The sequence below is a fragment of the Formica exsecta genome, unplaced genomic scaffold (assembly GCF_003651465.1).
Source record: "Formica exsecta isolate Colony F162 unplaced genomic scaffold, ASM365146v1 scaffold38, whole genome shotgun sequence".
Classification (NCBI taxonomy): domain Eukaryota; kingdom Metazoa; phylum Arthropoda; class Insecta; order Hymenoptera; family Formicidae; genus Formica; species Formica exsecta.
Genome location: NW_021851042.1, coordinates 1,303,995 through 1,328,752, shown reverse-complemented (window position 1 = coordinate 1,328,752; position 24,758 = coordinate 1,303,995). Strand labels below are relative to the sequence as shown.

Sequence of the window (24,758 nt, the reverse complement as noted above, 5' to 3'; positions counted from 1 at the left end):
GGCGAAGCGGAGGGGCAGGGCGGAGGAGGGGGGGGGGGAAGAGCAAGGGATCCCGGTGAAGTAAGGGGGTTCCGCTTTTTTGCTCAGGGTCAGAATCGTACATCACCCGCGCGAACGCTGTGCAATATAGAATGACGATCGGTCGGATTTCTGAGCGCGAGCCTGCGCTCTCGCAATGAGAGCATAATTTTCTATCGCGCTTAATGCCGCTTAGTAGAGACGGTATACAAGCTCATCTACGGTAATGGGACGATCGGTGACGGATTTACGGTGCTGTATCCCTTCTCTCTCTCTCTTTCATTCTTCTCCGATAGCGGCTCTTAAACGTTCTCGCTTCTCGGGCTCCTGCGGCGAATTCAGCGCAATCGATCGATATCGGCGCGATAATCATATAACTTGTTTAAGCCTTTTTCAAGTTTAAAGATGCAGAACCCGATAAATAATTGCTTAATATATATTTTTATTATAAAAGTTTTTTATATTGTATATGTAATATTAAAAATTAAGAGAAACGTGTCTGATATTTTCCTATTCCTCTTATAATACTGAATTAATTAAAATGTTATTGATTAAAATAGTGATAAGATTTCATTAAAGATTAGTGAATATTTCACCGATCTCCAGTGAAAATACTCACACTTTGCTCCTCCGTCTTATGTGTTCCACTGATTATGGCAGTAAAATTTCATTTCACTGAAAAATCAGATACTGTTATTAACTGATTCTTCTCATGTCAGTAAAATTTCACTGTATTTATAACTGAAATCATTGCTTATCAGTGAGTGATATACTGGTTCCATTCAAGAAAATATATGATGTGTCATAATATAACAGAGTAATAATCGATTTTACTTTTCTCTTTGTAAAATTATGCTAATCGTGAAATGATTTGAATGGAAAAGCTAGTGACTATCGAAATGAATGAGATGACGATGGGTCATGAATATCTTACGAGAAACTCGTCGTCGCTTATACCATCAAGATTTGGAGGGGCAGGGAGGGAGGTTGGAAAGCCGACGATGATCCTGTGACGACCAATTTTGGATCGTACGGTCACGTTTGGTAATCCGGAAGCGATTATATTTTATATATCGGTGACGCAACGCACGCGGAATTTTTATCGTTTGTTCCTTTCGGGTGCTGAACTTGCCTATCCACTATTATTTATCCTCAGATTGGTATCGCGAGAACACATTTTTTATTTTATTATCAATTATCACGCGATGTCGTTTTATGAGAGGCGTTTAAATGATAATTAAATATTAGATAAATTTATCAAGCGAAACAATTGACTGTGTCTCTTTATATTATGACATTGATTATGTCATAATATTCGACAGATAAAGACCCATGATTGCACGAACTGGTACGATTAAATGTTGTCTTTGATTTATTTTACAGATCTGACGAGGATGATCCGAGTGGGTGTAAATATAGGAGACTGGACGACGATAACGTCCAGGATAAAGAGAGGTTTGCAAGGTGAGCATCAGGCTTAATTCAATAACGTTAAAATTCCTTCAACGTGTTTCTTTCACATGTGACAATCGAACAACACGTACCCGTCGTTTGATGTATTTTTAATTTATTCTATAATTTCTCCGTACCACTTTCTTTTCGAATCAGTTAAGCCCGATTACAATAGTCCGGAACTTACGAAAGTTATTTTCGATGCGCGCGGACATTTTTCTCTCTCGACCGTCTCTTTTTCTCCCCGATGTTGTTAATTCGCCTCACGAAACCACGGCCCAATATGTTTCACCGGTACACCCTGTACATACGCCTTCTCCTCAAGTACGAGAAGGTTACATACATACCTACATGATACCGGGCAATGTGAGGAGCCGATAGCGGAATGGGAAGCCCTCGAGGCTGCTCCAGCGTGGGAACATAAGGCACTTATATACGCGCGGCGGAGTGCGCGCGTCCTTCAAGTCCGTATACAACGAAAGAGACACGGTATATACTTTGATTCCCTTCCGAGATATTTCGGCTGGCGCGGGCATTAAATTCGCCGGACAAAAGCCAGAAAATAATGTACAACGCGTGAGACGCATAACTTAGTATATATAAAATACGGCTACTCTTCAGAGACGCCACGAATAAAAATCTACATTAAAACCCTTGAGAAATCTCTATATTTTCATCCAATAATTATGCTGAATTTGTCCAAAATCGCATATTTCTTAGTTCTTCGTCCTCCTCGCGTTACGTGTTTATAACAAAAAAATTCATATACTTTATTATTCGGTGCGATCCTTGGACAATGATATTATGTTACTCTAATTGCCGTTATAGTAAAACCTAGAAAAAAAAATAGAAATATTTTTGCAAGAATCACATCGGCCATTGCAATGTTGATTCTGGTGTACGATCCTGGTATGACCGCGGCGTAGATTGCCGATTCCAACGGGTCCGACCACCATATTGGTCTCGCTCCGCGTTCAGCCAATGATACGTTGCGTTACATGCGGCGCACCTGAGGCAGGTAAGGATGCGTAGATCGACGGCGATCGGTCGGATTAGTCGCCGGAGTATTTGCGGTCAAGCATGTTCGGGACGTAATTTTGCCGCGTGTCTCTCTGTCGTCTCGAATCCGAAAGCTTCCCCCTCTCCCCCCTCCCCCACCCTCTCTGTCTCTACATTCTTTGATATATCTTCTTTAGCAAAACTTTTACGGTAGATTTAAATACAAAAAATCATTTAACATTGGAAATTAAAGAATTAAATTAATGCAGAATTAAAAATATTTAATCTTCTATAAATATTATTCGCGATATTAAAATGCAAATATTACAGTATTTATTACATTTCACTAATTAGAAACTAAAATAAATCTCTGTAATATTTATAAAGTTTAAGTAGAGACGAACAATCTCGATTGATTGACTTATCAATAGACAAAAAAGAGCTCGCAGATTGAGCTTGCCGCGTGTAACGTTGATCGGTCGTGACTCAACCCCCTGCTTTGTGTAACGTGACTGTGTATGGCATTACGTCTCTATTAAGTAGCGGGCCCATGATGCTTTCCTACCTGATGTAATCATGGTGTAAAGCCGATCGTAACGAAAGACGAATATATACGCGATTCTGTGCAATTTCAGCCATGCTTTTGCATTAATTATAAAAAAAAATTCTCGCATATTATTTTATTATTCACACATTTATATCTAAAACTAAACGAAACAATGACATAATAGTAAATATTGATTGCGCATAACATATCGTATAAATGATTCGAAAACCATGAATAAGTTCGAAATTTTGAACATATAATTTATTTCTTCTTACATTTTATTATTATGTAGAAATGCAATTTATCGATTTCTGATGCGCGCTGTTATATGTATTAAATTTGGCATTTATATTCTTTGTAATATATAAGATATATTATACTATATCTTTACTATATGTGCCTGAAGCTTCTTGACGTCAAGATGTAATAAAATTACATCCCCTCTCTCTGTCCTTTCGCAAGTGAGATGTGCAATCATCTTACATTTTATTGAACGAGATTAGAATGCCGCATTTCTCTCTCTCTCTCTCTCTCTCTCTCTCTCTCTATTTTATGATTTTTGCACGCGCAGATATCTGCGAAATGATAGTACGGAATTGCTCGCGAGCATTCCCTGCGATGTGGCTATTTGTTCGCAGCGGAGGATTAACTAGATATTTCTCACATCTGTTTAACTTCGCGCACGCGAGGGAAAATTGCACAGCCCAACTGATTTATTTCATACTATATTCATATCATTAATTATTTATTACACGATTAATTTTGATAATTAAATATAATTAAATAGGGGTGTCGTTTAAAACATTTGACACATTTCATTAAAAATCACCACTGGATTTTATTGAGAAAGACAATGTTTAATATTCATCTGCAAATTCATATAGATATTTTATCTCGTTATTAAAATAGTTTATAGTTAAAATCATTTACGTAAATATCATGTAATTTGAATCTAGAAATCTCTCACTTTAGTCAAGTCGATTATTTTCTCAAAAGAAAAATGTTCTATTACTTTTTAACGCCGGCCAATCTGATGACTGACTGTCGATCCGCCGTAATAGCAGTAACGATATCTTATCCACGGTCTCTCATCGCGTGCCGCCACGGGTGGATCCGCGGTGGTGGTTGTTCACCTGCAATTCCGTATCCGCACTGTCGTTTCGCAGGTATATACGGTGCCGCGAAAAAATACGCGCGGGCTCTGCGGCAAAGACCGACCGGCAACACTCTGATGTCGCGCGCTCTTTCTCTCTCTCTCTCTCTCTCTTTTCCTTTTCCTCCCTTTCTCGCCCCCAGTCCTCTCTATGGAGAGAACCTCACTTTTAAGTTAATAACGCAATTACTGCCTCTCTCCTGCCGCAAGACGCGCAACTCTCTTTGCCGCTCGTCCGTCGCGTCTCTTCTCCTTTTTTCTCTCCTTTTTCTCTCCCGTCTCCCACCTCAGATTTCCTCGGCCTCGCGTCTTGCATTTTCTCGACATTAATACCTTAGGCACCGGCATTTTTGGCGTCGCGATAACTACGAACGATTGTTGTTGTCGCATGCCGGCGGTTAACCAAAGGGAGCCTCTTCTTCTTTCACCCTCTTCTTTTTTCTCTATCGCACTCTTTATCCCTCTTTCTACGATAGCGATTGATTATTCGCCAAAGAACTTGGAAGACATGGTCCGTCATTAGTATCTTAAATACTGCGCACTAATTTCACATAATATTTTTTACAAAATTTGTTAATAATTAAAGAGATTTTCTATATATAAATCGAATCTTAAAAAACATTTTTATAATTAAAAGATTTTATTTTTGTAGAAAAGTCTCCAATTTGAATTCTAAATATACATAAAATGTTTTATAGAGCAAATCATTATTTTCTATTCATAGTATAGTATTTTTGTAATGAGGATAATGCGTCAAAAAGTTAATGAAGAGTGAAAGATCTGTGTATTAGCGTGTATTAATTAATCGCGAAAAGATCTGTGAAATCGCGCGAGAGCAATTTTCACTTCAATTTTCCAATATTACGCGCCAAGCACGAATCGGCGAATGTTCATGAACACACAACGTTCATGACGAATAATATCGAACGTTGCTTAAATCATTCCCAAACGAAGACGTTATAATGGCACGCGTGAAACGGCATCGTGCCGAGCCATAAATTTCCACGCAACATATTTACTGCCGCGAACGAGTAACCACAAAAGAGCAACATTCACCGGACATAGACACGTTATAAATGACGACTGTACTCGGATTTATAGAGGCACTGTGTTGACACAATCATTTCCCGACAGCTTATTCGCTCATATTTCCTTTTTACTTCCTGTTCCAATTGACGTATCACATCGTGAAAATTTAGAGAGTATCTTTAGCAGTAGACTATTAATACTATATTAGTAATATATTATTAAATTCTATTTTGTGAAAATATGAAATAATATTGAAATGTTAATTATTTGTATGGAAATATTTATTTTGGTTTTTAATCATTTTTGTCAATAACTACTTATTTTCGTGTAAATTAAGACATAATCATATTTTTCTCAAACATCCATCTATCAATCCTAATTTTGTTTAGACAACACGTGTAATCTCTCTTAGAAATAATCTTTCTTGAAATCATTAAATATATTATGAAGAAATGCCAAGGGAGCTCACATCAGAGAAAGAGAGAGAGAGAGAGAGAGAGAGAGAGACAGAAACCGGAACTTCTTCCGTAGAACAGTAATCAGATGTAGCAGGCGATCATGATGCCGAGTCTTCGGAGTTGGCAAAAGTTTGCGGGAGGATATTACTCGCCGAAGTAACTCGGAGTCACCATAAGAAGGCTCTAAACGATGGAGAGATTATCTTGCACCGAAGTGAAAAGCACGTGCCTTAAACGCTGTATAAGGAAAGCCAGCGGTGGCTCGCTATAGAGATTGTCGTGCAGATTGCTCTCATAGGCCAATTAATTATAAAGCTTCTTCTCTGGCGTAATAAGCTGCAAAGTGAACATACGGGAAAATTAACCGGGGGTTACATATTGGGAATTTCTCCAATCGTTGCAACGACAACTATCGTGATTAAAATTTATTTAAAGTTTATCTTTTATTATATTTGACGCGTAGAAGAAGAAGCGTCATCGAATATCAATTTCCGAATTTCTGCTGCAAAATATAAAAAGAATGAGGATCGTGCAAGATTCGATAGGATATCAAATTAGAATATAAATTGAAAAGAATAGCAAACAAGATGGAAATACGAAATAAGGAAGTTATATTATCATTAAAGTTTTTTCTCAATATATATATAACACAAATAACACGATCGTAGTCGGATCATTCGTTGTATAAAGTTAGCATCTGTTCCTTTATCTGTTTCAGTAATCAAAATGATACAAATACACGGTTAACTCTTACGTTTATTATTCTTATATTCTTTTATTACTGTCATATACAAGGACCTTAATTTTATGCACATCGCGCGTATTTGCAGGGAGCAAATCGTAACGATAAATTATGCAATTGAGTAACGGTGATTCGTATACAACTTTGTTTCGTAAATTCATAAATTGATGCGCACACGTGCTTTTAACAATATTTAAAATACCCGGCAAGGAGAAGAGTCATTAGACAATCTTCTGAACAGACGTTATAAATCGCCTTGTAAATTGTATTATAAACCTTTATATAATCATGTATAACAACTCGTTATCTAATATCAAAGATAAAGCATGTTGGACGACATTGAAAGTACTCGGAGAGATATCGAGAACAAACTATCTATCGCAGCGTCCCTAAATGCGGAGCGATTCGATGATAACTCGCTTTCTTCGCAATCTCGCCTCCTCCTTGTACGTCGGGATAATTTTTCTTCTTCGTGAAACTCTTCGTATGTGTAGCACGTGTATTTCTGAACCAACACTAGATCACCGCGACATAGAAAGCCGTGTACAGGGTGTACGAACGCAACTCTCTGGACAGATAACTGAACCAGTGTGCTGCAAAGTGAACATACGGGAAAATTAACCGGGGGTTACATATTGGGAATTTCTCCAATCGTTGCAACGACAACTATCGTGATTAAAATTTATTTAAAGTTTATCTTTTATTATATTTGACGCGTAGAAGAAGAAGCGTCATCGAATATCAATTTCCGAATTTCTGCTGCAAAATATAAAAAGAATGAGGATCGTGCAAGATTCGATAGGATATCAAATTAGAATATAAATTGAAAAGAATAGCAAACAAGATGGAAATACGAAATAAGGAAGTTATATTATCATTAAAGTTTTTTCTCAATATATATATAACACAAATAACACGATCGTAGTCGGATCATTCGTTGTATAAAGTTAGCATCTGTTCCTTTATCTGTTTCAGTAATCAAAATGATACAAATACACGGTTAACTCTTACGTTTATTATTCTTATATTCTTTTATTACTGTCATATACAAGGACCTTAATTTTATGCACATCGCGCGTATTTGCAGGGAGCAAATCGTAACGATAAATTATGCAATTGAGTAACGGTGATTCGTATACAACTTTGTTTCGTAAATTCATAAATTGATGCGCACACGTGCTTTTAACAATATTTAAAATACCCGGCAAGGAGAAGAGTCATTAGACAATCTTCTGAACAGACGTTATAAATCGCCTTGTAAATTGTATTATAAACCTTTATATAATCATGTATAACAACTCGTTATCTAATATCAAAGATAAAGCATGTTGGACGACATTGAAAGTACTCGGAGAGATATCGAGAACAAACTATCTATCGCAGCGTCCCTAAATGCGGAGCGATTCGATGATAACTCGCTTTCTTCGCAATCTCGCCTCCTCCTTGTACGTCGGGATAATTTTTCTTCTTCGTGAAACTTCGTATGTGTAGCACGTGTATTTCTGAACCAACACTAGATCAACGCGACATAGAAAGCCGTGTACAGGGTGTACGAACGCAACTCTCTGGACAAACAACTGAACCAGTGTCCTATAATTTTATGGCTCTTCTAACGATCGATGATTATAGATACAAAAATTTTAATTATATATTTAAAAGAAAAATGTAGAAAAAGATAACAACTTTAAAAATTCAAGATTATTTTATATGGGCCGAATTTTCGAAACAAAAGACATTCTTTACAAATGCAATTATTTTATGATAATTTAAGTATCAGTAAATGTGTGTATGAGTGCCAAACATTCTGCATAATCATATTCGCATTCACTAATGTTCCTTGTTCTATAAATGTCATTTTTTGTTATCGCATATTTTTATTATTGCTTTTTACTGCTAATTAATTAGCAAATAAATCGCGTTTTATATTTCGTCTTATCTTACAGTTTTAAGTTTCTTGCGCAAGATGCATCGTATTTTACGCTTGAAACGGAGTCACGGCGGATAAAGGGATCTACTATCTCAACCTTCAACTAGTATCCTCTTTTTCAAGTAACGTGACCGGTGTCACGGGGTCAGTGTTGATCTCCGGCCTAGGGGTCAGGGCACTTTTACCGTGTCGTCTACCGCAGCATCCGATGAACTCTGTGTATCGAATAGCGTGGTAAATGCGGTATCTCGGTTTATAGTGGCTCGCCTTCAGTGTAAATATTTAATAATCGTTATCGATTAGAAACTATTGTGGCCTTTTGTATTTTGCCACAAAAATTTTGTTTTTTGTATAGTCAAAGTCCATTCGGGTAAAAATCTTTTAATATATTTTATATTAATGTGCATTTAGCTCTTTTTGCAACTAACTAGATGTTATTGTAAAACCAAATAATTTTTATTAACGTCTATGTTAATGTTAATGTTTATTAGGACAGAGAATTTTCTTTTTTTTTTTTCTAATGACGTTCTAAACGAGAGAGTTCCACAATCGAGAGAAATTACATTTAATTGAAAAGATCAATTTTACGCGACGAAGAAAAATAAGATACAATAAAACATAGTAACAGGGCTAATATATCACGAGAGTGCTCAGGATCAGAGAATTGGATGTGTAGAAGTATCGAGACACCCGGTATGCCTCGGTACACAGAGCTGGACCCACGGAGCGAGCGGGCAACTTCGGAGCGTCTGACCTCTGACCCAGGAGTTCTCTTTCCGTTCTCCTCTACACGGATCGCGTTCCTCCACCTCTCCAACCCTCTCCTCTCCTCTACATCTCTCTTGCTCTCGCTACGCCGCGCGATGCATACTCTGCTTTATACTCGCGCTTTAAGCGTTGTGGCCTCTTTTAAATAGCGGGCCTCTGCCGGGGCCATCTACGACGTCGCCGAGCGTTACGGATCCCTTTGGTCCTCGGGACGAGATAATAATAATGATAACGACCGCCTGTTCAACGAAAAAAAAATTGCACGGAATCGTATAATGAGAGGGATGCGAAAGGCAATCGGCATTGACTTGCAACGTGACTGATTTTACCTTTTCTTCGATTTATTATTTTGTTTTGAAAGTTCCGAATTGTTATGTTAGCGATTCTTTTTTTTTCATAATATTCATACCATTCGATTAAGCGAGAGCCACTATTGTGTTCTTTCGATCATCTTTTCTGTAATCGCATTTTACCAAATACGGGTGACAAAAAAGATATAAAAGAAATATAAAGATAAATTATGAATATTACTTATTTCTAATTTTTTTTTTTTTTTTCACAGATTTTAAATTCTATATTTTTATTCAGAGAGCTAACATGGACTAGTTAATTCTATCAATATCAGTTATTAGTTTCTCAATTCCCAAGAAAGTTCCGCAGTGCACTTATACAAATTAATAATTTCGGAAGGAAATTTTTTTTTTTTTTTTTTTTTTTTTTTTTTTGTGAATTGCTATATTTGAGTAATTATGCAAAAATATTGTCAAATCTAGACAATGATTTTCGAAATTAAGTTTGAGTTTCAATGAGCACTGTGAATATTAAGAATTCCTCGCGAGTGCAAAGGGTTTATTAAAATTATTAAATATAATTAATTTTCACATATAAATGTAATATGTAAGTAAGTGTGATACATTTCACTGCGTCCAGACGACATTCCTCCCCCCTTCTCCATTGAACGGATCAATTTTATTTTTCAATATTTCATGTCGCGGCGAGTAGACATCGAGAAAAAAAGGTTAGCGCAAACCAATCAGCATATCGATATCAAATTTTAATCTCGCATTCTATGTGTCCGGACGGGATATCGATGTTACCGTATGATTGTGAAACTACCCATTCCGTGGAGCAAATTTTTTATCATTTCATGAACTAGTCTGTCTTTCCTTATTCTCGTTTCAGGGCAGACGTCCGTTCAGAAAATAGCAATCAAACTATCAGGAAATGTAGTTCTTAATTTCTCCAATTCTATAGCCATTATCTTCAAATGGACACGATGATTGTAACAATCAAGATTGTTACAAGTTACACACTTACTTGAATTTTACGAAATATAGAGAATAAAATATAAAATTTTCTTTGCGCCTAGCTCTCTGTACCAGTCTTGTAAATACCTATTTGTATTGCTAACAATTGCTTTAGATTAGTCACATTGTGTGGAATAGATAGAAGATAATTGAAATCGTGAACTAGACCGTGAAGAAGGCTCATTGTTCGCAAAGTTGATTTGTGGTGAAATGAGCGGTTTCGCGAACGTAGAGACGTTAGAGCGTCGATAACGGATTAACCGCCGCTCGATTTGCGCATCGGGCGGGAATCCGACTTACGTGTTGCGTGCGCGAATCCGCGCACGGAGTCTGCCCTATCGCGAACTTTCCTGGAAAATTGTCGCGAATTAAATGCCATTAAATTTACGATTTGCGCGCCGACGATTACGCAGCTCGCCGTCCAAGTAAAGGGAGACGTGCCCGGCCGTTATCCGCGGCGGTTACCCTCTGGTAGCGTAATAACAGGGGAGGCCTCAAATTGTGGTCTCGCCCCGATATCCTCCCCCGGCTAGATGGATTACTCGAGAATTTATCGGCCGAATCGATCATGGCGCCAACGACGCCCGTAGTTGAGTTAATTTTAGTTAGCGTGTCTTATGTGAAGCTTTAATTGCAAGTTAAATATGATAAATTTACGCAAGAAGTTTAAGGCAACTGCTAATGAATATAAATATGATTATGATTTTATTTCATATGTGAAGTTTAATAAAAAATATTATTAATATACGTATATTTTAAAAGGATAAAATAAACATTATATATAATATATTATAATTTTATATAATTTGAATTGAAACAAAGCACACATTGGTAAATAGCGTCCGTAGACGAATGAATTCTAATATCGTACTTTACGTGAAGAGAAGCCCGCGATTATACATAAATATAAAAAGCGCAATTCGATGTAAATTGGATACCGTATCGCGAACGTTATTTCACGCTATTTCCTCGACTCGCGGTCTCTCGTGCAGGACGCGCAAGAAACTTCTGTCTCTCCGACTGTTCCGGCATTGACTCTTCGTTGTTCGCGCCGTTTTTAGTCCTAGTACGAGAAACCGCATACCGATTCCTTGAACTATGCAATTACCTCGGTTTTGTCTTGCGACTTACTGCAGGGAGAATCATTGCGAGATAGAGCGGCGGCGGCGGAACAAGATGACTGCCTACATTACTGAGCTCTCCGATATGGTGCCGACCTGTTCAGCCCTGGCCCGGAAACCTGACAAGCTCACGATCTTGAGGATGGCAGTGGCGCACATGAAAGCTCTCAGAGGTGAGTAGCCTTCTTTGATTTCACAGAAAGTTATTTACGATAAGATTACCCTCCTCTTCCCCCATCCTTTTACTTTACGTACCTTCAGAAACTCAATTATGTTTTATGTTTGACGAATTCAAAGGATCTTAAATTAATCCTTTGTAATTAAGTTAATTTATTTTTTGATTATCAAAATATTTCAAATTTGTTGAAATATTGTTATACCTATGGGTTGCGCATTTGGTACATTTTTTCTCTTCTCGGATAAAAAAATTTCAAGTAAACTTTATTTTAATAGAACTTTGTTTTAAGATTGAGTCGAAGACATTTGATGCCCAGAATATTTAAAAAGTTAGGAGATTTGAAAAGTTTCTAATGAAATAATCGCTAAAAAGAAATCGACTTTAAATTCTGTGGGATATATTGTACGTCATAGAGTAAATTGCATTTCGGCCGTGCAAAAATGCCGTGAAAAATACGATGGCAAGATGTTGAAAAGCCATCCGATTTATTTAAAGTAGAAAGTTCTCTAGTTGGTCTTTCGTCGAGAGACGAAAAAATCTCGAACGTCGATAACTTACGGACTACTCATAAGCCACTTGAATTTAACTTAAGTTTCGAGTGCTCGAACTCACATGCGTCGCAAAGTTGGTAAATCCTGCCGAGAAGTTTTTCTCCCTTCTTCTTTTTTTTTTTTTTTTTCTTTTTAATAGATTGTGCTCCTACCATATTTTCCTAAATCTAACTTCCGCATTTTACTGATGCATTAGATTCGAGAAGTAACTAAATTTTTATATTCTCAGTTATATATTTTATTATAAATTTTTATTTATTTAGCTACGTTGTTCTTTTTATATTTTAGTCGCTGTAATTACATTCCAGCAGATTTTTTTTTTTTTTTTCCTCGGTGAAACAAATTTCGCTCGCTCTTTCTTTTTCATTCTTTCTTCCTCCTTCTCTCGATCGACCCTCCGGACGCCATCGATAAGAAACGTTGCAGTTTTCGACGCGAGACGTGACGATTAAGTTGCAGCGATGTTTGAGTTATCCGGCACGAGCGATGCAATAACTTGGACGCAACGCGAAATCTCGAAAGCCTTAACATGAAGGCGATTAAATTACGGCCGTAGTCGACCTGCCATACGTTATGTTACGTACCTGCCTGCGACTATCGATTACGCGGAAAACACTCGCCTAAGTCCTCCCGGGTCGACGAGAACGCGGCTAGATTTCCGTCTTGACAGAGGCGAGAATTTACGAGCGCATTTAGGATACTTATACCACCGACAGTCGTGCGATTTCCTTGTTAGGCCGAAGACGAGTCAGGGACCGATATCGCACAAAGATCTTTTGCACAGTCTGCGTCGAACTTTGAACCTGTACAAGGCACCTATATCTTGATCTTTTAAAGATGATTATATAAGAAAATTTTAGCATTAAATGAAATTGCGTTATTATTTTCCAAAAAAGCTTAGATTAGTGCTAATATCATTAAACATTTCTTATTGATCTTGTATCTGAAGAATCATGTTCTATTCTTGGAGAGAACTTTATAGGAGGAGTATTAATACAATTATATTTTATATGTAATAAAATTCTCGATTCAAGAACTAGAATAATTTTTAAGTGCGCGCGCAAGAAAAGGAATCAACTTTGTAATTCTGCTAAAGATTGCCAAGAGTTTCGAGGCAGAAATTCAAATGAAACTTTGCATACAAAGTGGAGAAATTGCGCAGAGAAACGATTATGCGAACTTAAAGGGCCCCGCGGACATTTACGTACGGACAGACTCTCGGAAATATATATACAACTGATTAATGAGGAGATTCGTTCAGGGAGAGATAGATGGAGAAGAAGGGAGGGATGTACCGTAACGTCGTGGCGGGTTTCGAGAAACGGGTGACGGTCATATCGAATGCAGTGAGCGCGATATATGCTTCCGGTGTGCACGATGGGCGGAGTTGTGAGTCTCGTCCGTCGGCGGTTGTCTCTTTGGTGGTTCTGCCGGATACACCTAGCCATCTACCTGAGTCCTCCGAGAGAGCCCTGTAACCGATGGACGCGTGCTGCGTATTGTGCGTGAGCGCGCGCGTGTATCTATGTATGCGCCAGCTTCTGCCGTGATTCCACCTAGGTATTGGTGGTGCGTCGCGTTGTTTATAGCCGCTTCTCCTCTTTCCCGACGACGAGGGCCGCTGCATACAAATCGCTTTCTCGTTCGGAGGCGGTGAGGAGGGTCCGTCTCTCTCTCTCTCCTCTCTCACCTGAGGGAGGGAAAGGATACCCGTTTACGCGCGCGAAAACTTTGTGCATGCGCTACGTGAACGAGTATTATGCGGTCGCCACAAGACGCGTACGTCAGTTACCGAGAGAGCACCAGGCAGATTTTTTACGACCCCGGGACGCCAGCGATAAAAATTTCTAGGAGGCTGAAGAAGAACCGTTCAGCGCGAACGATAGGAGACAACGACGCCGTTCTGTCGCGAGAACAGCGCTTTTTTTACGCTCACGGTGCACCCGACGAGATGTCACCTCATGGATGCTTAAAGCCGAGAGAGAATATTCTTAGCCATTAAATACGCAAAAGCAACACTTCCTGGTTCTGTAGTATACTCTTGATAGTAATACTTAAAAAATGTAACAAATGCTTGAAATTTTATAGGGACTGTCTAAAGCCATTTGATATTAAATATATATAAAAATATAAATATATAATAAAAATAATATATATAAGAATAATGGCACAATATATTTCACCATAATACTTGGATAATATCGAAGGTATCCATGGCAAGAATCCTCGATACACCGTCGATGACACTGTTGCGTTAGATCGTAGTGTGTTAGAATGCATAGGAATGACAATTAAACGGCTACCGTGCGTGAGACTGCATACCAAAAATGTAGAATGCATCGAATGGCGTGTATCCATTTCAAGCGAATTTCTTTTATTAATCTAATGATATTTAACCCGATTTTCTTTATTGACTGCGTAAATAATCGCATTATTACGAAAAGAAAAAAAGTGTGAATTTTATGTTTATGATTTTTTGTAAATTAATATGTTTATTTATATATTCCTTAAATACATCTTGTGTCCAAAAGAATGTTGTAGACAGAAGGATTGTAATATCTTTTTTTCCGAGGAGTAAAACAAGAATGCACAAAAATCGTAAAATCGTTCTTACATCGAAAGAAAAAATATGGCAATTTTTTGTGCATCATATATGATAACATTTAAGTTTATCTAAATTATTAAGAATAGTCATTTGTATAATTGTAAAAGAATTAATATTTGAAAAATACCCGATAATCATCATTAATCATACATTGGTTTTCCTGATAATTACGGAGTAACGTGTCCGACCGGCAGACATATACCACGTGGAAAATAATGGTAACGAAGGTCACCGAGGGTCTTCCATAGATCTTGTTTGGAAGTCGTTAAAGTATCTCTTCCCGGAATTTCTCCGTATATCGAGGTAAAGATCGCATCGCAGCGCTCTTTCTTTCTCTCTCTCTCTCTCTCTCTTTCTTCTTCCCGCCTCTCTTTCTCTTTCTCTCTCGGATCCATCGTCCACTTTGCAATTCCGATCTTGCACCTCGATAGTTACCTCCGTTGGCGAGGTGCCTCGTCCTCATTTTTGGTACCACACTATGGCGTTCGGACCTCGCGTCTCTTCGGAGGTCGACTTCGAAAGACGACTAGCTGTGTTATCGAGAGGCGTTATTCGATTTCAATATTCGATAGGACACGATTTGCTTAGGAATTCGCCGGAGTGCTTTGGAGATTTGCATCACGCTTCAGGAGAAACTTTCTTTGATGAATTTTATATTGAGTTCTCTTCTTCTTGAAAACTTAAAACTAGATAATTTTATAAATTTAATCCGCGCGTTATTATTTCTTTCTTTCTTTAATGTGTTTTGTATGTACGTAAAAGAACTCTGCATTTCTTTAATAAAAATCTTTTACTAATACGAGAAGATGGAATATCTCATTGCAATAATCAAAGTGTTGGTAGATAAAAGAAATCGAAATGAAAACGCGTTATAGCGTTCGTAATAAATCCACCTACATAAGACTTAATAATAAATCCGAATCGGATATATCCAGATTATTCCCTACAAATCCTCATGTCCCATTTCCGCGATGAGCATTATCAAAGCAAAATTGAACGTCGTGTGTCGCAGGTACCGGAAATACCGCCACGGACAACGCCTACAAACCTTCTTTTCTCACCGATCAAGAGCTGAAGCATTTGATTCTCGAAGCGGCCGATGGTTTTCTATTCGTCGTGAGCTGTGACACAGGCAGGATCATCTACGTGTCCGATTCGGTCGCGCCCGTGTTGAACTACACGCAGAGCGATTGGTACGGCACCAGTCTGTATTCACAGGTTCATCCGGACGACACCGAGAAGGTACGAGAGCAGCTCAGCGCGGCGGAACCGCAACACGGTGGCAGAGTCTTAGATCTCAAAACCGGAACGGTGAAAAAAGAGGGCCAATGTAAGTAAACGATAAATCATTTATTTCTTATAAAATTTCTATGTTATCGCGGATGCCAATTTTGTGTGCGCCAGAATCATTCGCGTTCTCCGACTTTTAGTACCATGATCCAAAAGTGTCCAAACCGTCCAAGATACAATAAAATACTCGTACTTGTAAGATACGTTCATACGGGATTTTTCACTATTCCGATTTCATTGTAGCTTCGATGCGGCTATGCATGGGTTCGAGGAGAGGTTTCATTTGCCGTATGAAGGTCGGTAATCTACAGACGACGGGCGACATGGCGGCAGCGCACGGGCTGCACCGTATGAAGCAGAGGAACTCCCTGGGTCCGCCGGCGCGGGATGGCCAGAATTACGCGGTGGTGCACTGCACCGGTTACATCAAGAATTGGCCACCCACCGGTGAGTTTCGTACGGGTTTCCAATGTCTGAGAGAAACCGCGCACAAGATCGTACAATGTGCCACCGTTACCGGTCTCTCTGCCTCTCTCCCTCTCGGATGCGACATACAGCGGATCTCGGCTTTCTATTTTAAAGCGGAGGAGACGTCGCGCTCGCGAGGAATACGAACGAACCGTTCCTGGAACACGGCGGAACGTGTATGCTACGTGTGTACTGTAAATTAAGAATCGCCTCGAGTTATCGCGGCTGAATCTGTCGACTCTGCCGTTTTCAGTATATTTATCTATCTTTCTATATCTTTTTCTACCGCATTTGCTTTTATCAAATTACAGAGATACGATAATTACTTTGTTTGTGTTTACTATCGGTAAATTAAAAGAATTCATCTTTTCAAACTATTTCTCTTTTCCTTTGCCATTTTTGATGATTTGTTTAAATAATAATGAAACTAATCTATTAATTAGAAAAAAATATATGCGTTTTTCGCTAATTCTATTCACATTTTCCGGACTAAAATATTTGTTTTCAGAATAGTCGTTTAACTTGAATGGAGAGTCGTCCATAAAGACTCACGGTAGTTACCGGTTGTTAACATATTTGTTTAATATTCATAACCACGTGCGTAGTTCTTTTTATTTCGTCGATAGCTTTGTAACAGCCGCTGGTTAATTCAATCTTATCGATTACGTTAAAAAATGCAGTGACGCTTTTTGCACGCATCTATAATATGAGAGGCATCTCTGCAATCAATCTTTTCGCAGTTTTCGAATTTCAAGTCATACTTTCTCTCAATTTTATATACATTAATAAGACTTAGAAATAATGGCATGTACACATAATATGCACACGCGCGATACTAATGAATGAATGAAAAACCGTTAAATTTATGACAATTTTATATCGGATTTTAACATTCAAATTTTCACTTAAAATCATGGATTATTATCAATATATTATCATGTCTTAATGTGTTAGTGCATCCACATACATAGTATATAAATTCTTCGCTTTAGTATATAAGATATTTCAAGCCATCAACGGGAAATCATGGGCTGATTCATGATTTTACGCTGTAGGTGATTTTGTTCCCCCATGTGTACCAGGTGTGGGTCTAGGTGACAGAGGACCCGGGGGCGTTCAGACTGGTCCGGATGGTGTAGTCACGGATGAGAATGCCACCACGCATTGTTGCCTTGTCGCCATTGGGCGATTACAGGTCACTAGCACACCAAATAGTAGTGATTTAGCAGGTTCTAATAGCAATAGCGGTAAGTATATATACGTTTTTATTATTTATTTTTCGTTTAACATAGCGAGAAAAAAATTAGTCATAAATTATAATATTTTTGTTCATTGTAGAATTTATATCACGTCACTCTGCGGAAGGTAAATTTACCTTCGTGGACCAAAGAGTCGGTGGTATTTTGGGTTACACCCCATCGGAACTGTTAGGTCATCCATGCTACGAATTTTTTCATCCAGAGGATCTAACACATATGCGGGAAAGCTTTGAACAAGGTAATATATAATGTTCTTGCGATTTCACAATCATTTTACTTATCAATATTATTAATATATGTGGCTTGTTTTTTAGTGTTGAAATTAAAAGGGCAAGTCGTATCTGTCATGTACAGATTTCGAGCTAAAAACCGCGACTGGGTGTGGTTAAGGACATCGGCATTCGCGTTTCTAAATCCATTTAACGAGGATGTCGAATATATTGTTTGCACAAACACACACGCAAAGTAAGAATGCAATTATAAAAATTACTAATAGATTAGAAATGCAAAATGCGATATAAACCTTCGACGATATCACATAGCTTATCTTTTTCATTCATATCGAAAATGTTCACGTGTTTTTTTATTTAGATCCTTTCATCCAAGCAACGATGGTCAAACGGAGAGCGAAGCTGTACCTGCCTATGGACAACCTGGTCTCGATTATTCCCTTCAAAGACATCCTGCTAGAGATCCGCTATATTCTGCGCATCATATGATGCAGCATCCGGCAACTGTAGCTACAGCCAGTGAGATTATATAATCCTATTTTTTCCATTATATTAACAACTTGTTACACAGTCAAACATGTCTAATATACATGATTTTCAGGCCCACAACAACCGAGGCCGTCCAGCACGCAGAATGTCTATCAAAGTTATGAAACGACGCAATCACCGATAGCTTATGGATCACCCGGACAGCAAAGTGCGTCCTCGTCGGTTTTAAGTAGGATTCAGAAACCGGCTAATACATCGCCAACTCCGCAAGCATGGGCGATTGGAAGACAGGTATTTGATTCTTTGTTCTTTCATATTTTCGAGAAGTTACACATATCTCAAAATTTTCCTACGTTCTCCAATAGCAACCTGTGACAGAGGGATACCAGTACAGTCAATTAAGTCCATCGAGATCACCGAGCGGGCCAACATATACGCAGCTCAGTAGCGGCGCTAGGACACCGGCTACGCAACAATATCATGCAGTCACAACAGTGCCTAATAATCCTGGTAAAAACTCGATATACTTTGCCACATTCTTTAAACTTTTTGTTCGCAAAATCGAATAGATATATCGAGCATTCTTATATCCGTTAGCAGGTATGTGGGGTTGGCAAAATCAACAGCATCAGACGCCGCAGCCAGACGGGCAGACCGGCGCTCAAGTGGCCGCGCAAGCGCAACCACCGCATCCTGGACAGGCCGGACCCGGCACACAGCCGCAAGAACTGTCCGACATGCTACAGATGTTACAGGATCAGGGCGGCTCGTCCGGCTTCGAAGAGCTGAACATGTTCAATACTAACTTCGAGTAGCAACGAGAAAGGCGACACGCCTTTGGGAAGCAGCTTCTACTTTAGAGGAATTCTTTCTCGGGACTTTCTCCGATCGTTCGGTATCACTTTGGGGATTAATTAATCCTATCTGGTATCGCAATTCGCACCCTCACGTCAGAGCATCCGGAGGATCGTTCATGGAGAAAGGAGAAACGCGATTTAACAATTTAGCACCGCATATATAGACTACGCAAAAAATGATCGCACGGGATTAGGACAGCCTAGTCTACCGGGTTATTTACATATAATTCATACGTATATAACGAAAGGTTTGAGCCATTATCGAGGGTATCAGACGCTGTCGGTACGATCGCCGCATCGTACGCTCCGATTGTTTGAAATAATTGTTCAAATTGATGAGCATGATTTCGCAGCGAAAGTGCCATTAAGACATCAAGCGCGACTGTACCTTCATGATGACAAGCGATTATTGATTAGGGCTCGAAATGATTATAATACGCACAGATGTGTTACTCACGTTTGGTATTTAGCACAAGGCATTAAATATGAAAGGAGCACAAATATATCGTTTGAAGTCAAAAACGCGCAATTGATAAAGGTGTCATTAATACAGAGTGCTTTTAATGCACTTAACGCTTTGAAAGCATTATTTCGATGATTATATTTTGATGAATTTGGAATATTGTATTTAAAATTAAATTGATTCCGCAAACTTACTTATGTCTGTGAAAGCTATTTAATCAAATAATAAATAGCTTGAAAATATGGATATTTACAGCCTTGTTGCAAATGTTTTTAAAGATATGTAAATATCTTATCTGTGCTTATTATACAAACAATGTAATTTTAATTTACATGACAATTCTAATTGGAATAACATGCGATTCGATAATGAAATTTAGAAAAAAAAGGAAGATGAAAATAACGAAGATATACTCTAAACAATAAGAAAAAATATTTTTAAAAAAACTTCTCTCAATCAAATCTATACACAAATCACGGTAATTTTAATACCAGCTTATCGTTAGATTCATAAGGTTAGCTTAATTATGTATTTTAATTTAGATCTTTGTAATTATAAACAGTGCAATCATATAAACCGACACGCGACAAGAAATCGTTCAAGACATTGATAATGTACAAAAATTGTGTAATCCACCTTTGCTTCTCTGTGCAAGACACCGTTTTTAGATATTCTTAAATGAAAAAAATATAGATAATGTTACATATATACGAATAATTGCATTTATAAGTAACCACGTGTGACTTAGCGCGTTTGTACGTGTTTTAGCAAATTTTGATGAGCACATTGAAACGAAATTGCAGCATATCATGATGAATTGGGAACATTTTTCACTAATATATGAACTATACAGATATGCATGATTTTTTTTTTGATGAACCTACAGGCGAAAGTAGTACCATCACTTTTTGACAATAATTAACATATTGGGCCTCTTTAAATACAGGCATCAATATTTATGCGTGATTGTTAAGTACGGATTCGTCTCTATCACAGAGAGACTACTTCACAAATCCCTTATCCACTGTTATATATTCCTTTGCACAATATCAACCCACATATTATAGCTCCGCAAGAAGAAATCGCAAAATGATTAATATGATTTAAAGAACGAAAGGTGTTAGAAATGCAAATATATCATGCAATAAAGCTATAAAAAAATATTTTTAGTGTACATATCTTACATTATGCATTGAGAGAGAAGAGTATATTGCTATAAGTTCTTTAATAACTTTTTCTTTTTACATTTCTTTGCGATATGATTAATGATAATATAAAAGAGGCAATAAGATTTTTTAAAATAATAGAAAAAGCATGTGTGGAAATTTTTAAAAGACATAATAAAAAATATTACAAAGTTTTTATTTAAATCTTTTTTTATTAGATATTTATTAAATATAAACAAATTAAAAAATATATAATTTATAATTTTAATTTTACAGCTGAACCTATATTATTTTTTTTCTTGGTCGAGCTATCTTTTCTTTTAATTTTATTTTTAACTTGATTTTGTAACTGCTCAAAGAACGCAGTTGAGGATTTCGCGACTTTATGCGTCGTCTCATCTAATTTTGTAACATTTCTATCTTTAGTTACTTTCTTAAGCAACGTAGCCCTTTCCTTTTTATCCTCATATTTTTTAGAGATTCCCGGCTTTAATGTCTTTAGTTTTTCTTTCTTTTCTATTGCCTGTTGTTTAATCTGTTGCTTCAATTTCTTCCGCCTTCTTTCGCGTTTCATATCGGTTTTCGTTCTTTCTGATTTACCGATAACATCACCACGTGGTTTGGCTAGAAATGAATATTATGGATAAAATTATATAAATATAAAATAGATACTTTTAATTTCCTCAGGTGCTAACAAAGTAGCATCACTGGTTGTGACTGGTGCCACTTCTTCCATTCTAATTGCAGGTACATTGCTAATAATTTTAATTTCGGGTTTAGCCTAAAAAATAAAAAAGGAAAGATATAATTATAAAAACTATTAAGAATGCCTCAAATATGTTTTGTAACCAGAAAGGAAAATCATTTATATAAATTACAGAATAACTTCTATTTAGAAATTTCTATTTTATAATAAATACTTTTCCTCTCTCTAACTACTTTTTGCAAAATATATTTATAAGAACTTTGGTCTGTTTATACAAAATATGACAAATCTTACCAACTTGGGAGTATAATGGTAATTAGACAATGCATCCAATTTCGACAATAAAGAACGCATCATTTGTCGAATTTCACTATGCAATTGTGAGTCTTCCTGTTTTTTTTCGTTATTCTCGGGATCTAATGTTTGCTTCTGCTTTAAGTATTCTTTCTCATAAATTTGTGACAAGCTCTCCTTGCTCTTCTCCTGATCTAATATCAACTTTTTCTTATATTCCAGCGGAGTCTCAACTGGCTTGAACTTCTTCTCAACATCGTCCCAAGCCTTATCCTTGATCCGCTGCTTGATTATGTCCTCCAATTTCATAGTGGTTTCTTCAGTAATTGCAGGAGCTGGCTTTGTGTTTACATCAATTTCCACAAATTCTTCCAGTAAAGAATTCTGTGGTCGATTTGGACCGCTCACTTCTCCCTTTAATTGCCAAGGCTTCTCGCCAATCGCTTCCTGTTCCAGCTCCTTAATCCTCGTCAACAATCTCTCTTGACGAGACTCTAAAGTAGATTTCAGTCTCATATCTTTTTCTATTTCTTCTTTCTCTTTATCTTCCTTCCTATGTTCTGCTTTATTCTCTAAACTATCCGTCTCGTCCGAGTCGTTAGTAAGATTGAATCTAACTTTCTTGATCTTTTGATTCTCTTCGTCTTCATCGTCATCGTCCATTTCTTCATCTTCGCTTTCCTCTTCAGAATCGTTAATATTCTCATCGTAACCTGAATTTTTATTTCTATGAAGTTGTTCATTTTCACTTTCGGGGCTGTCAAAAAAGTCCGCATATTTTATATATTTCCCTTCAGCATTATCTTCATTTTCCTCCTCGGAAAGATCGTTAAATAAATCTACCGATTCATCATCAGATTCAGCGTCATTCTCATCCTGTTTTTCTTTTTTTTCTTCCTTAGTCAAGTACTCATCCAGTTCTTGCAACTTAAAGAATTTGTCGTCTACAATAGAAGACTTTTTTTTCTTCTTTATATCATGTTTCCTTTTTCTTAAATTGCCTTGATCTTCAGTTTCACCCTCTGATTCTTTGTCATCAGATATACCTTCATTCTCTTGCTCTAAATTATCATTTTCAATCTGCATAAGTTCAGGTTTCATAGAACTTACTGGAATGATTAACTTCTTATTGTTAGCTAAAACTTTTGACATCTCATTAGAGAAATGTGTTATTTCATCTTCATTCTGCAGTTCCAATTGTTGCCAAATTTGCTCTTCATCAAAGCCTTCCGTAACTAATTCTGGTAATGCATTTGTATTTCTACAGGATTGTGCTTTGGTAAAGTCATAGACACATTTCGTAAGGTCTGTTATATCAACTTTAGCTTTCCCACTAAAATTGAAAAGTAAAGAATTACATTCCTACGGAACCTAACCAGATTTTTGCATAAGCTATTAAATGGAATAAAACTTCATTTGAGTCTGATAAAATCTCGTTAGAAAAATTATTTTAGCAAAATTATAAAAAATCTCATTTTCTTATTATACATTTTTCATAATAATTTTTTTCCGATAATAATAGAAAATATTTTCCTCATTTTAGCATTTTACAGAGGTTAGATTAAATATAAATAAAAATACTATTAACATTTCATATTTACCTCTTTACTCGTTCTAGTGATTGAATACTATCAAGCGTGGATATGACACTGTCGAGAAAATCGATGCTAGCCATTTTTTCCGTTACATTTATAATGGATTTGTAAAAAAGATATTTTACAGATAATAAAGGTTAAATTTAATCCATGTGCACATAATACAAGCACACTATAGATAGAGTGGAAGGTCCCATAAGAGCGTAATGTATTTTTGCGTATACAGTTTTCAGTGCCCTCTCGTGAGTCTGATGCCCTAAGTGTATATCTCCCATTCCCGATATTACGCGATATAGAATTCGTATTGATGGAAGCACTCATTTCATGCAATCAATGTCACTTTTTGATCAAAGTGAAATGTGTTACATAATAAATTTTAATAGTTGCGATCGAATTTGAACAAGAAGAAGCTAAGTAATTGGGCATCAGACTCGGTAGATGGCATTGATCGCTGTATACGCTTACCTTCCACTCTATCTAATCCTCTTTGGACAAGACCTACGAGATTATTGATACAGTTGGGGCGATGCGTGGCGCCGGGCGTAGAGTCGCAGGCTGGTAATCGAGAGATTCCTGGTTCGATTCCGCTCGGATCCCCCACATCCTTCCATATGAAAAAATCATAAATAATAAAAAATAAATAGCTAATGCTAGTAATTTTACCTAGCATAGACCGTGTATTTACGTCTATTTTATGACCAATTAACCACTTCACTACTTCGGGGGCGATGCGTGGCGCCGGGCGTAGAGTCGCAGGCTGGTGATCGAGAGATTCCGGGTTCGATTTCGCTCGGGTCCCATCCTTCTATATGACTCAAAAAGAGATTTTCGCACATTATCCTATATATAATTCCTAATTTATCATATATTATCTTATATAATACCTATACCTACCTAGTTAATGGTGTATAGACAATTCCTTTCGGAAAGTCTCCCAGCCATATCAGAGAAGAAGAAGTATTTATTGATAAGTTACTTACTTTCGGTCGAAGCCCACCAATATTTACATAACCTGTATTATATTATACATTTTATTTTCTAAAGTCAAGAACTTTTATGTCCTTGGCAATTTCACTTGCTTACTTG

At 37.3% G+C, this 24,758-nt stretch overlaps 2 protein-coding genes across 8 annotated transcripts in view; one reads left to right on the top strand and one right to left on the bottom strand.

Annotated features, from left to right (window-relative positions):
• The window catches only part of LOC115239355 (aryl hydrocarbon receptor nuclear translocator homolog), a 38,061-nt gene extending 16,987 nt beyond the window's left edge, over positions 1–21,074 (top strand). For 2 of the 7 annotated variants that reach the window (XM_029813834.1, XM_029813828.1), the window contains 11 exons: positions 1,402–1,482; positions 11,534–11,694; positions 15,868–16,185; positions 16,389–16,592; positions 17,669–17,860; positions 17,952–18,110; positions 18,187–18,337; positions 18,464–18,621; positions 18,704–18,882; positions 18,957–19,101; positions 19,189–21,074. In XM_029813834.1, the coding sequence (XP_029669694.1) occupies positions 1,402–1,482; positions 11,534–11,694; positions 15,868–16,185; positions 16,389–16,592; positions 17,669–17,860; positions 17,952–18,110; positions 18,187–18,337; positions 18,464–18,621; positions 18,704–18,882; positions 18,957–19,101; positions 19,189–19,406 (1,966 nt within the window). In that variant the 3' untranslated portion in view covers positions 19,407–21,074. The remainder of the gene's footprint in view (positions 1–1,401; positions 1,483–11,533; positions 11,695–15,867; positions 16,186–16,388; positions 16,593–17,668; positions 17,861–17,951; positions 18,111–18,186; positions 18,338–18,463; positions 18,622–18,703; positions 18,883–18,956; positions 19,102–19,188) is intronic. The other 5 variants (XM_029813831.1, XM_029813830.1, XM_029813829.1 and 2 more) reach the window with 5 other exon arrangements.
• A 230-nt stretch (positions 21,075–21,304) lies between these two features.
• LOC115239405 (U3 small nucleolar ribonucleoprotein protein MPP10) lies at positions 21,305–24,758 on the bottom strand. The gene is made up of 6 exons (XM_029813908.1): positions 24,482–24,758; positions 24,175–24,283; positions 23,679–23,744; positions 22,078–23,410; positions 21,750–21,858; positions 21,305–21,701 (listed from the first exon to the last, which is right to left on the bottom strand). Exons 2-6 carry the CDS (start codon positions 24,273–24,275, stop codon positions 21,334–21,336), a joined length of 1,977 nt encoding a protein of 658 aa, XP_029669768.1. The 5' UTR covers positions 24,276–24,283; positions 24,482–24,758; the 3' UTR covers positions 21,305–21,333.

Bases quoted from the DNA above. Each gene is read 5' to 3' on its own strand.
- LOC115239405 (XM_029813908.1), bottom strand. From the start codon at position 24,275: ATGTGGGGGATCCGAGCGGAATCGAACCAGGAATCTCTCGATTACCAG. The intron at 23,745-24,174 runs GTAGGTCTTGTC...AAAAATGGCTAG, and splicing joins CCAACTGTATCAATAATCTC to CATCGATTTTCTCGACAGTG. The intron at 21,859-22,077 runs GTAAGATTTGTC...TTTATTTTTTAG, and splicing joins ACCATTATACTCCCAAGTTG to GCTAAACCCGAAATTAAAAT.